The 12,731-nt window shown below is 46.3% G+C and overlaps 2 protein-coding genes across 3 annotated transcripts in view; one reads left to right on the forward strand and one right to left on the reverse strand.

Annotated features, from left to right (window-relative positions):
* Positions 1 to 3,417, forward strand: part of CNIH1 (cornichon family member 1) — a 21,068-nt gene extending 17,651 nt beyond the window's left edge. For both annotated transcript variants that reach the window (XM_066634817.1, XM_066634434.1), the window contains exon 5: positions 2,674 to 3,417. In XM_066634817.1, the coding sequence (XP_066490914.1) occupies positions 2,674 to 2,773 (100 nt within the window). In that variant the 3' untranslated portion in view covers positions 2,774 to 3,417. The remainder of the gene's footprint in view (positions 1 to 2,673) is intronic.
* CDKN3 (cyclin dependent kinase inhibitor 3) lies at positions 1,821 to 11,097 on the reverse strand. Its single transcript, XM_066637447.1, is given in 7 exon segments — positions 1,821 to 2,121; positions 3,303 to 3,406; positions 6,224 to 6,255; positions 7,728 to 7,845; positions 8,107 to 8,151; positions 8,500 to 8,552; positions 11,024 to 11,097. Coding segments are annotated over 7 exon segments (513 nt in total). The 3' UTR covers positions 1,821 to 2,034.
* Between the last annotated feature and the right edge of the window lie 1,634 nt (positions 11,098 to 12,731).

The raw sequence follows: 12,731 nt of genomic DNA on the forward strand, positions 1-12,731 counted from the left end.
TATTATGAGAACCAGTATGAACAGCTTTGTCAGAGCTGGCTTCAGGTAAGAAAAAAACGCATGAACCTAATTAGCTATATTAGTGATTTTCAATCTTTTTTGTCTCATGGCACACTGACAAGGAAGTAAAATTGTTGAGGCACACCATCAGTTTTTTGACAATTGACAAGGCACAAATGGCCCTACAAATAAATGACCATCCCACAAACTCCCGCAGCACACCTGTGGACCATTTGCGGCACACCAGTGTGCCACGGCACAGTAGTTGAAAATAGCTGAGCTATATGGTCTTATGACATCTGGTCATAAGATGACCAGCCGGTCAGATGGTGGAATGCCTCATCAAAGATAGGATCTCAAAACACATAGACGAACAGGCCTTGCTGAGGGAAAATCAGCATGGCTTCTGTAAGGGTAAGTCTTGCCTCACGAACCTTATAGAATTCTTTGAAAAGGTCAACAGGCATGTGGATGCAGGAGAACCTGTAGACATTATATACCTGGACTTTCAGAAGGCGTTCGACACGATCCCTCACCCTTTTTGAGGAAAAGGTGCAAAAGAGAGTGATTAAGATGATTACAGGGCTGGGGCACCTTCCTTATGAGGAAAGCTTCGGCATTTGGGCCTCTTCAGCCTAGAAAAGAGGCGCCTCAGGGGGGACATGACTGAGACATACAAAATTATGCAGGGGGTGGACAGAGTGGATAGGGAGATGCTCTTTACACTCTCACATAATACCAGAACCAGGGGACATCCACTAAAATTGAGTGTTGGGCGGGTTAGGACAGATAAAAGAAAATATTTATTTACTCAGTGTGTGGTCGGTCTGTGGAACGCCTTGCCACAGGATGTGGTGATGGCGCCTGGCCTAGATGCCTTTAAAAGGGGATTGGACAAGTTTCTGGAGGAAAAATCCATTACGGGTTACAAGCCATGATGTGTATGTGCAACCTCCTGATTTTAGAAATGGGCTATGTCAGAATGCCAGATGCAAGGGAGGGCACCAGAATAAGGTCTCTTGTTATCTGGTGTGCTCCCTGGGGCATTTGGTGGGCTGCTGTGATATATAGGAAGCTGGACTAGATGGGCCTATGGCCTGATCCAGTGGGGCTGTTATGATATTGCTCCCAAAGTATTATCTTCTGTGTAGAAGTTAACATTCTGATCATTTCCTTGATGTAATTACTTTAGCAGCTTGTAGATTCTTAAGAAGGCAGCTGAAATGTACAATTGGGAATTGTGGTCTCTTCTTTTTATTAAATCCTTGGTGCCAAAGTCACCTCTGAAGGTTGGAAGACACTTCAGAGAGGCAGTTGATATGAGGGGCCGCAGCCAGCAGGGAGAATGAGATGCCTCCCCCTGCATTTGCACACAGACTTTTGTAGAAGACTTGCAGATAGTCCAGGTGTTCACTCCTACACTGCACCAGGAGTGCTGCTTTGTGCCCACAGCTGGGCCAGAAAGGGTTTGTTTTGCCTCAGTTACACCAATTTCCTACTTGTAACCTAGCAAACACAGTCACTTGCTTGCAGAAGTAAATCACTCTCTTGTTACCCTAATGCCTTATCAGTGGAGGTGTTTGAAAACAGTGTTATTTATTTTACTCAGAAGTAAACCCATTATGTTCAGCAAGCTGAACAAGCTGTTCCCTAGGAGACCAACTGTTGCTGATGGGTCAGGAAAAGAAGCAATTGTAGACCAATTAAATTGTCTGGTTCTATTTTGTATGGAGCTTTTCTTAAGATCTGAACACAAGAAGCAAACATCACAGCAGAGAACTTGATGAGGAATGGAGAGAATTAAAAGTATGAACAAAGGATTAAAATTAATCAGATTTATTAAGAAACGTTCACAGTTTTATGAATCCAGTCTACGGATTTGCCTTCTGAAAATCATTAGGCACACACAGTGTTCTTGTTGCTCATTGAAGACCTTACAGGTTTTTTTTTGCATCTTTGCAAAGAGATGGTTGGAAAAACTCCAGGGTGGCAGCTTCAGGTTCTGTGCAACTCAGCACCAGTGTCACAGGTAGCTCAGCGGGATACTGATCTTGCTACAGTGCCTTCTGTGGCCAGATGGGCAGCCAAGCTTTCTTGCAAATCAGGAAGGTAATTGTACTGCTGTAAGAAAAACCACGAGATACTTTAGAGTGGACAGACTGCAGCATTTTGATGATGCAGCCTGTTCTCTACCTGATAAGCCCTGCTCTCTGGCCCATTGGTCACACGGATCCTACTGGCAGGAGCAAGGAGCAGGACTTTGTCCATGCTGCTGCAGCTGCAGCTTTTGCACTTGTTCCCTGAGGAGATGCATCAGATCTCTATCCTCCCTGCTTGCAGATGGGCACTCTTCCAGGCTTTTAACTAATGCGTCTATGGTTTTGTCACTACTGGTGGTTTTTTGGGTAGATATTTTGCGGGGGTGGTGAGTTTTCTGCTGGATTTTTAATGCTTTCTATACTGCTTTTAAAAAAAAATGCCTCTAGCTTTTGTGTTCACTGTTCTGTGAGGCTTTTAGCTTTAAATGTGGTATAGAAATTCCTTTAAAAAATAAATGCTGAAATGAGCAGTGCTGGGTAGATTGTGGGAATGAATTTTCACAGGCCTCTTGGAAATTTCACACCCAAAGGAAGCCAATGCTCAGAGCTCCCTACATTCTCTCTCCCTTGCTAGCTACCAAGCAGATCTCTCCCATCAAGCTCTACAAGAGAAGATGGCCATTGGACAAGTAATGCTGCAGATTCCTAGAATATCTGATCTCCTTCTCATGTGAACTGGCATAGGGAGACCAAGCACCACAATCTTCCCCATTCACAGGTCCTGGATTTCAATAAAAAGAAAGCTTTCATAGACTTCTGTACATCAGGAAAGGGATTGGGGCCTGGCAAGGCATGTTTTCTTCTCCCCACCACAGTGTGTTTTGAAAAACATTCCCAATTACGGATGCACAGAGTTCACAGTAAAGTACGGAAACGTGCAAACCAAGGAAATCTGCAGTCTATTTTGAGCATTCTTTGCAGCCTTGAGACTGAAAAGAAGCACTTGTTAAGAGCAGTGGCATGTGAAGGGTTAAGGACAAGCCATGAGAACGTGACTCAGCAGACAAAAGGCCTATTGGAGTCAACAGAGCAACAATGTGGGATTTGGGTTGTGAGCTGGGAGCATAAATGGGGCATTTTGGTCTCTGGCCCCAGTGTTAGCTGTGACCAAGTCAGAGGGGTTTGGGGGAAGGACTGCTACAATGAGGGCTCCTCCTTTCACCCTTCACTCTCTTCCTCCCAGCCCATCACACTCCCCTCTACCTTTATGGTTTGGATTGCACCGGAACCCCTCAAGTCTGGCAGGCCATCTATGGTCTGCTGTGGGGCTATTGTGTCTGCTATTTGCAACAGGAAGCTAGCTGCTACTGTAAAGAACAAGAGATTGTTTTCAATAAACGGTTTTATGAAAGGAGCAGTTTTTCATGTGAAGCCAGAGCAATGCATACTAAGTGCACAACACACGTTCCCTCAATTACCTAAGGTGAGGTTCTTAATCTGGGGTTCATGGATAGGCTTATGGGGGGTCTGCAAACTGGGTACCAAAGCAATTCTGCCTGCATGTGTTTCTATGAATTTTTCTGGAGACGGGGCCCATAGGTTTCATCAGATTCTCCAAAGGCTCTGTGGGCCCCCCCCCCCCATCCCTGCAAAAAAGTTAAGAACCAATGCTGGAAGGCATTTATACTATGTTGTTATCCCCATTTTACAGATGGGAAACTAAAGCAAGACATATGGCCCAATCCTATCCAATTTTCCAGCACTGGTGCAATTGTACCAATGGGGTGTGCACTGCATCCTGTGGTGGAGGGGCAGTCACTAAGGCCTCCTCAAGGTATGGGAACATGTGTTCCTTCACCTGGGGGCTGCATTGCAGCTACACCGGTGCTGGAAAGTTTGATAGGATTGGGCCCATAGTTGCTTGCTTACATCTTCCTAGAGAGTTCATGGTTGAGCTACAGGTCCACCTAGAAATGTCACAGGCTCTTGCCAGCCTCAGTTGTTCACCCCTCCAGTGTGTTCAGTGAACATGTGACAGGGGAATGGAACTGTGCCAGTGAGCCATGCTTCTGTGCTGGCCAGCTAGACATTCTGAGTGACAGCCCCATCAGTGCTGAAGTGCAAAGGTTTCTGCCATGTGGTTTAGAATTCTGGTCAACCAGCGTTCTAAACTGCACAGATGGGCTGTATAGTCAGCACCTGTCTCTGCAGTCAAGCACTGACTGGGCAGGTGCCCAGGGAATGTCCTGGCCTGTGGCCTTGCCCTTCTCCAGGTATTCAAACAGAATGCAGGAGGGCTTATATCTTCTTGCATTTTGTGGGTTTAAACCAACAACCGAGGTCATGCAATAATTCTGCTTGATCAGATCAAGGATGTGATCAAGGATCCTTCAACTGGATGCCTCTGAGCAACTCACAAACAGGTCTTAAAGACTACAGTCCTCTCTGCAATTAGATCCCCGTAAGTGGCATTGGAGCATGGCATTCCACGAAGTCATAATGAATATGCTCACGGATTCTGTGTGAGAGCCCCGCTTCACCTTGCTTGGCTCTGTGTTTCCATCTGGGCTCTCACTCAGTTAAAGAACAATAAGGATGGCTCTCACATCACAAAAAACGTGTGTACATGTGACATACACGGAAGCCCAGCTGACCATGACTGGAAAGAAGGCCTTCTCCGTGGTGGCACCCTATGCGTGAAACTGCATCTTTAGCGATCAGATTGGTTCCCTCTCTGCCTGTGTTCTGATAGCAGCTGAGAATGTACGTATATTCATTAGCTTTCAGAGTTTAGCATGATTTCTCTGCTGCCCTAGATGAATTACTGCTATAGTTCTCTACTGCTATATGGTGTGTTTTATTGCTTTGTTTTGCAATATTAATGTTTTATTGTTGTTTTTCAGTTTATTGTGAGCCACCTTGGGTACCTCCCTCTAAAAGGGGAAAGGTGGGATAGAAATATTTTTGTCTAAGAAGACTGAATGATTATTAGTATTGCATAAAAACAAACCAGGCAGCACCACTCTTCCATCTCCTGTTTATCTTGAACAAACAAACCAGCCCAAGCCAGAATGGTGAGGTCAAAATCCAACCTCTGATAAGGCTACCTGTCATTCACTCAAACATTTTGCACTTATTTTGTGCAGTGAAGTCGCCTTAAGCCAGGGGTGTCCAAAGTTTTTGGCTGGAGGGCCACATCATCTCTCTGACACTGTGTCAGGGGCCAGGGAAAAAAGAATTAATTTGCATTTAAAATTTGAATAAATTTGCATAAGTTTACATAAATGAATGTATGAAAGATGAACTTATATGAATGAATGAAGGTCTTGTGATAGCTCAAGGCCTATAAAAGGATTTGCACAAAGCAAGGTTGGCCTTTCCTTTGCTGCCTCTGCTGCATCACAGACATGAAACAACAAGCAGTGGAGGGAGCCCTCATCCCACAGCTCACACGCAAGGGTGCAAGGGTGCAAAGCTGCAACCCTTGCACAGTTGCCCTCAGGGAGCCCCCAGTCTCCAATGAGCCTCTGGCCCTCTGGAGATTTGCTGGAGCCTGCACTGGTCCAACGCAACTGCTGAGAGCAACTCCCTGAGGGCCACATTGAGAAGCCTCGAGGGCCGCATGTGGCCCCCGGGCCGGGGTTTGGGCACCCCTGCCTTAAGCTGATCACTAGGTGGTGAATCAACTGTTTGACAGTTTCAATGCATTTCCAGATGGATGCACCACCACCTTGCTCAGTTAATTTTGGTAAATTGTGCAAGGGTGCAGCTAATCGTGATTTGGACACATGCTGAAAAAGTCACCACAGTCACCAAATTAGAAGTGAGCTGAACATATACTTGAGTGAAGTGGCCCAGAGAGGCAGGAGCCCAACTAGACACAAGCCTCCCAGAGCCTCCTGTTTCTTGGCCTCTAGACAGTTTCCTTGGAGGATGTTCTTTTAAATACAAAAACATGAGTCTTTTTTTTCCTGTTCTTTGGTGCATATAACTCCTCCCATTCAGCAGGAAAAGGAAGCTTGTGTCTTTTACTTTGGTGCAAATGGAAGTTCTCTGCTGAAAGAAATTTGGAATCACACTCAGAGGATACTAGTGCACCATCAGACTGGGTTTATGCAAGAGTATATTAGTAGTGACAGTCAACTAATCAATGTTCAGCAGTGTTTTTTAAGAATTGCACTTACTGAGACAGGATCGGCCAGCTCCTCCATAACAACTGGAAGAAAAAGGATTTGATATTTTTAAAAATGGGAAGAACAAATATACAATTGCAGACAATCTTGCAAGTTCAGGTCAGTGCATGTTATGCTAGTGAAGGGTTTCCAAACTAGTTTTGATATTCCCCCCCCCCCCACAGTGCACAGAAGGGGATGCAAACCCTGATCATATTTTCAAGGTCTGGGAGAGCCCAATTATCATGTAAGCTGCCCTTTCAGCCACATGGCTTCTGCTGCAGTGTCACTTAGCAGCTCAGAAGTGCTCTGTGAGCAACGCCTCTGCAAAAGCAGCACTGCTGAAGGGGTGAACTGTGTGATAATTGGGCTCACCCAGGGTCTTGGCAGCATCTCCCTCAATCACCCTTCTCAGTCTGCCCCTTCCACAGTACCGTTCCTTGCCTTCTGAGGCCTCCTGTCCCTCCTGGAGTATTGGCCAAAGTGGCACTGCTGAAAGGGTAGCGCTGGGAGAGCCCAATTATCACAGGGGCAGGATAAATAGCTTCTGCGGGCCATTTTGGGACCATGGTTTTATATTTGACAGCTGCATGACAGACAAACCATGTGATAGTTTTACTCTGAAACTATGTAGATCTGGGTCTACCCCAGTGGTGTCCAAACTTTTAGGCAGGAGGGCCACATCTCTCTGACACTGTCAGGGGCCAGGAAAAAAAATTAATTTACATTTCAAATTTGAATAAATTTACATAAATGAATATATTAGAGATGGAACTTATATGAATAACTAGGTCTTACAATAGCTCAAGGCCTATAAAAGGCCTTGCACTTCACTGGCACTGCTGCGTCACAGACCTGAAACAGCAAGCAGTGGAGGGAGCACTCATCCCACAGATCAGTTGAACAGTCACCCTCATGCTGAGAGCAGTTGCGTCACACCAACACGGGTTCCAGCAAGTTTCTGGAGGGTCAGAGGCTCACTGGAGACTGGGGGCTCCCTGTGGGCCACAGTCCTCAAGGGCCGCAAGTGGCCACCGGGCCGCGATTTGGACACCCCTGGTCTACCCAGTAGCAGGATGGGCAACTGCTGGGAATCGCTTGCTTGCTTCCCTTGAGCTCCTTAGAGGAAGGTCAGGGTACAAATACAATCAATAATTCTGAAAATATCCAATCATCCATTGGCCCCCTGCAGGGAAAGAACTTGAAAAAGCAGGTATCTTCCTGCCATTTCATTCTAGCTGCATGACCACCCCACTGCCCTTTTTCCATGAGTCCTCAAAGTGCCCTGTTGTGGAATCTCCTTGATACAGGAAGATTTTTAAAGGCATGCCTGCCTTTATTTTCTCCCAACAATAGTGAGATGATGCAAGCAGGGGGAAGCACAGCTAAGAGGAAGCAAATTGGGAACTGTGATGATGGCAGAGAAGTTAGGGATTGCAGCATCCTTGTGTCTGGGAGGGCATGCTTAGACTATGTGGATGGAGGAAGGATAAAACACTAGTACACTGGAACCCACTGTATTAAGGTTTTCCGGTTACATTATGCTTCTAGAAGATTTGGAACATGGTACTTGGAGAGTTCTCCTCTGGTACAGAGTACAAAGATATCCTGCACCCCACAGCTCTTCAATTCTTCTGCAAAAAAATAAATAAGGGCCTCATGGGTTCTAATTCACAAAGCATGTTAAACTGGCTCTGCAACAAGGAATCCAGGTGACCTATGACCCAAATATTGGGCAACTAGCTGCAGAGATGGAAGGATTTAGTAGACTTTGTGGGCAGTGTTAGGCTGCTGGGCTGCATGTGCAGGGCACCGAGAGAAAGTGAAGGTATGAACATGGTAGAATCAGGAGAAACAGCTCTTAAACTGAAGGAAAAAAAAAACACAGCACTGACCTAGATCTTTCTGAAGGCTTCTTCTAATACTTTTGAATCGGCAACCTAAAACAAAATGTAGATGCATGAAAAAGAAAAAGAAAGTCAGGTGTAAATCCTGCTAGCGACATAAAAACAAGTGTTGGTCAAATATAAGACCCCCAACACAGTGGCTTTGCTAATCAGATTTCATTTTGGGCACGTTTCTTCCAGAGTAGGGGGATATAGTAACATGATTCCTTGATCCCCAATGGAAAAGAAAATATGGCCCAGAATCCATGCCAAGAAAGTGCACAATTAGTGTTCCTAATTAGATAAATTAATGCAGACATTCAGTGCATCATTTTGGGGGCAGTGAGTTACATTCTTTTATTTCAAAGAAATTTATAAGTGTTTAGAGCCACTATTACCTACCTGGTAGGGAACATATTCCCAGGAATTGAGAATAGACTGGTGATAATGCTAACCTATCAGAAGAAAGAAAGTTCAAAACCTTTACAATGATACTTAAATGACAAGCAGCATGTTTTCTTCATACAGCATGTTTTCTTTTCAGCAGCGAGTTTAAAAATCAAGATAACTAGTAGCCTGACAGCCCAATCCTAACCTGTCCTGGAGCAGGCAAGCCTACAGCCCTGTGCTGCATCCAGAGCAGGGCTTGGGCTGGCTGTGGTGCAGCTCAGGGCAAGGGGAATCAATTCTTCTTACCTGAGTAATGTGGCAGTGGGCCGAATGGGGCTACTCAGATCTGCACCACCTAAAGAGGTGGCACAGATCTGAGCAGCCTGGTGTTAGCCCAGGCCGCCTGGGAAGGGGGGTTAGGATCTAGTCTAAGTGCCAGATCCTGGCATTACCCCCCCAGGCCTGGACCCCCACCCTGGAATGCCCCCAGAACACCCTTTCCCTGCGCTCCCCAAACCCCTGTGCCAGTGGCCCGCTGGCGGAGTGAACGTATCCATCCATGTTGGTCAGATCTGGCCTCTGTGGGCCAGCACACACCCGTGCACTGGCCCAGCTGACTCTGAACACTCCTGAGCTAGTGTAAGGGATTTATGCCAGCCCAACCTTAGGATCGTGCTCTGAGATAGCTACTACATACAATAAAAGTTTCATTGTTCAGACCAGTGGAGGGACAAAACATTTGCCTTGAGGATTGCAAGGCACTGAGATAAACTGAATTAGAAGATTTGCTGAACAAAGTCCAGGAGCATCAAGTATGTCACTGTTCTGAAATAATTTGGTGAACAGGGTGCATTCTTGAGCAGGGAACAACTGGGTACTGCTTAAGCTGCTAGCCTAAAACAAGGGAAGTGCCCCAAATTACACTGGTCTGTGAAATTAACGGTCAGAAAATCTTTTTTTCCAAATTTCTGGAGGTTTTATATGAATTTGGAGCGCTGCATGTATGCACTGCTGAAACAGAGACGCCTGTGTTGGCTCGGTCATGTCGTGAGAATGGATGATGGCCGGATCCCAAAGGATCTCCTCTATGGAGAACTCGTGCAAGGAAAGCGCCCTACAGGTAGACCACAGCTGCAATACAAGGACATCTGCAAGAGGGATCTGAAGGCCTTAGGAGTGGACCTCAACAGGTGGGAAACCCTGGCCTCTGAGCGGCCCACTTGGAGGCAGGCTGTGCAGCATGGCCTTTCCCAGTTTGAAGAGACACTTGGCCAACAGTCTGAGGCTAAGAAGGAAGGCCGATAGCCAGGGAGACAGACCAGGGACAGACTGCACTTGCTCCCGGTGTGGAAGGGATTGTCATGGGATTGTCACTCCCGAATCGGCCTTTTCAGCCACACTAGAAGCTGTTCCAGAACCACCATTCAGAGCGCGATACCATAGTCTTTCGAGACTGAAGGTTGCCAACAACACAGATTCCAAAAATGGCATTAGTTTTGCCCTATCATGCCATGGCGTAGCCTTCCTCACAAGGAAGCCACTTGAACCAGTCACTAATGAGGCTATGCTGTATCTCTGAAACTAGACATGATAGGGCAAATCTGATGCAATTTTTGGAATCAGCACCCCAAACATACACAGGAATATTAAGGCAGTAAAATGAGTGTTACCCAATGGTAACCTTCACCTTTTCCCCCCTACATCAACTTCATGTTTATCTTTTTCATTGTGTAACAAAACTGCTCAAATAGTTTCCATGAGAAGATTGCCATAGAAATTATTTCATGGATGGGGCTATCTGAGACATAGGAAGTGTTGATGAATTTAATGCATGCTTCCTCTGCTGTGTTTCCCGAGAGGTTCAGTGAGAGCAACAATATTTAAAAGCAACTTTCCAAAAAATAATTTAAAAAATCTTCAAGTAAAAGAACTCTCCTTTTTCTCCTGGGATGGCTTTCGTCTTAACGGCTTTCTCACATAAGATGGAAGAGAGCCAGAAGATAGGCTTTGTTGCAATTCTTGGAGAATTGGAGGTTCAAAGCTGGGAAGCAACCACCAAAAATGTCTCTCTCTCTGTGTCCTCCTGCCTAACCCCTGGCTCCTTTGGGAAGGGGCCGGACAGGTGCTATGTGAAAGTGGAGGCTGTTATCACCTGACCATAAAGACTGAGATTGGGAAGTTAATGTGGCTTCTGGCCAGAATAGTGCACTGTGCCAAAGGCTGGGGAAGAGTTTGTACCCCAGGTAGAGATTCTACCACAGATTGTGTCTTGCTGTCTTGTGTGCTCCCTGAAGTATTTGGTGGGCCACTGTGAGATACAGGAAGCTGGACTAGATGGACCCCCCTTTGGTCTGATCCAGCAAAGAGGTTCTTAGGCACCCTTTCAAGTGGGTGCTCCTCTTTTTAGCAGGGGAAGAGTAACTAGCCCATCTCACCCCAGCAGTGTCTTTTCTGGTGGCTGAAAAGCAGTATATAAATACTGTTAACAATATTAATATTCTCCTGGGCCACAGTTCTGCTTCAACACATGACTTACCAAGATACTTGGAGGGGGGTCTGTTCTTCCTCCAAGGGCTCCTCATCAGAGGACTCAGAATTGTTCGCCTGCATTATGCGAGCCATGAAGTTAAAGCACAAGAAAAGTGTTTTACACTCCACTGTTTAATAAACATGGGCCTATGGCCTGATCCAGTGGGGCTGTTCTTATGTTCAACCCCTGGGGGCTGGGGATAAGAATAGGCCCTCGGTTTGGCTGTACTTGGCGTAAGAGGCGACTAAACAGCCACCGGGTAGATGGGACTCCTTAGCCTGGGAAGGCAGCTCATCTGAGAGAAGGAAAACTCTGATCCCAAACCTCCACTGCCTTGTGGCTACATCCAGTTAAGGAAAAGGCTTCAGGAGTCAACCTCAAGGCAAAATCCGGAGCCGGAGTCCCTGAGGCAGTTCATGGCTGAACACAGTCACATTCTGGCATCTCTTGCGACGCCCACCACTGGAACCAGCAGTATTGGCTTCTGCCTTCCCATTGGACCATTTCAGTGACGTGGAGAGGGGGGATTTGCCCGCCACTGGAACCAACAGTATTGGCTTCTGCCTTCCCATTGGACCATTTCAGTGACGTGGAGAGGGGGGATTTGCTGCATGATAACAGCCTATCCTCCATACCCATTTCACCCAGTCGTCACGTACTGGAGAGGACACTCTGTTCCAGAACCACCATTCAGAGTGCGATACCAGAGTCTTCCGAGACTGAAGGATGCCAACAGTGGTTGTTATGTTTTTAAACATTTGGGATACTGTTGGTTGGCCACACTCAGATACTGAAGAGATATTGACCACTATTCATTCCAATGAGCGTTGCTAGTTCTTGGCAAGCACCAAGTGAAGTTATTAGCATGCCCCAGTCTAGAAAGAGGCATCTGAGGGTGGTCATGATTGAGACATACAAAATTATGCAAGGGATAGATAGAGTGGATTGAGGGATGTTCTTTTCCCTCTCACTCTACACCAAAACAAGGGGACATCCACTGGAACTGAGTGTTGGGAGAGTTAGGATAGACAAAACAAAATACTTCTTTACCCAGCATGTAACTAGTCTGTGGAACCCCTTGCCATAGGATGTGGTGATGGCATCTGGTGATGGATGCCTTTAAAGGGAGATTGGACAAATTTCTGGAGGAAAAGTTCATCATGGGTTACAAGTCATGATGGGTATGGCAACCTCTTGATTTTAGAAGAAAGCTACCTCAGAATGCCAGGTACAAAGGAGTAGCAGCAGGATGCAAGTCTCTTGTGGTCTTGTGTGCTCCCTGAGGCATCTGGTGGGCCACTGAGAGATGCTGGAGGCTGGACTAGATGGGCCTTTGGCCTGATCCAGCAGGGCTCTTCTTATGTTTTTACCATTTCTCCCCAACTCAACTCAGATGACACATGGCTGAAGCCTCTTCTCTGCCCTCAAGAGCAGCGTGACCAGATGTCATAACTGCAAAAGAGGACATGGCACCCAAAAATCTAGGACATCCAGAAAAATAGAACATGACAAAATAAAAGCTAAAAACACTTGTTTGTTGGCAACCTTCAGTCTCGAAAGACTCTGGTATCACGCTCTGAATGGTGGTTCTGGAACAGCGTCTAGTGTGGCTGAAAAGGCCAATTCGGGAGTGACAATCCCTTCCACACCGGGAGCAAGTGCAGTCTGTCCCTGGCCTGTCTCCCTGGCTATGGGCCTTCCTTCTTTGCCTCTT

This window comes from Tiliqua scincoides, chromosome 1 (genome assembly GCF_035046505.1).
Source record: "Tiliqua scincoides isolate rTilSci1 chromosome 1, rTilSci1.hap2, whole genome shotgun sequence".
Taxonomy (NCBI): Eukaryota; Metazoa; Chordata; class Lepidosauria; order Squamata; family Scincidae; genus Tiliqua; species Tiliqua scincoides.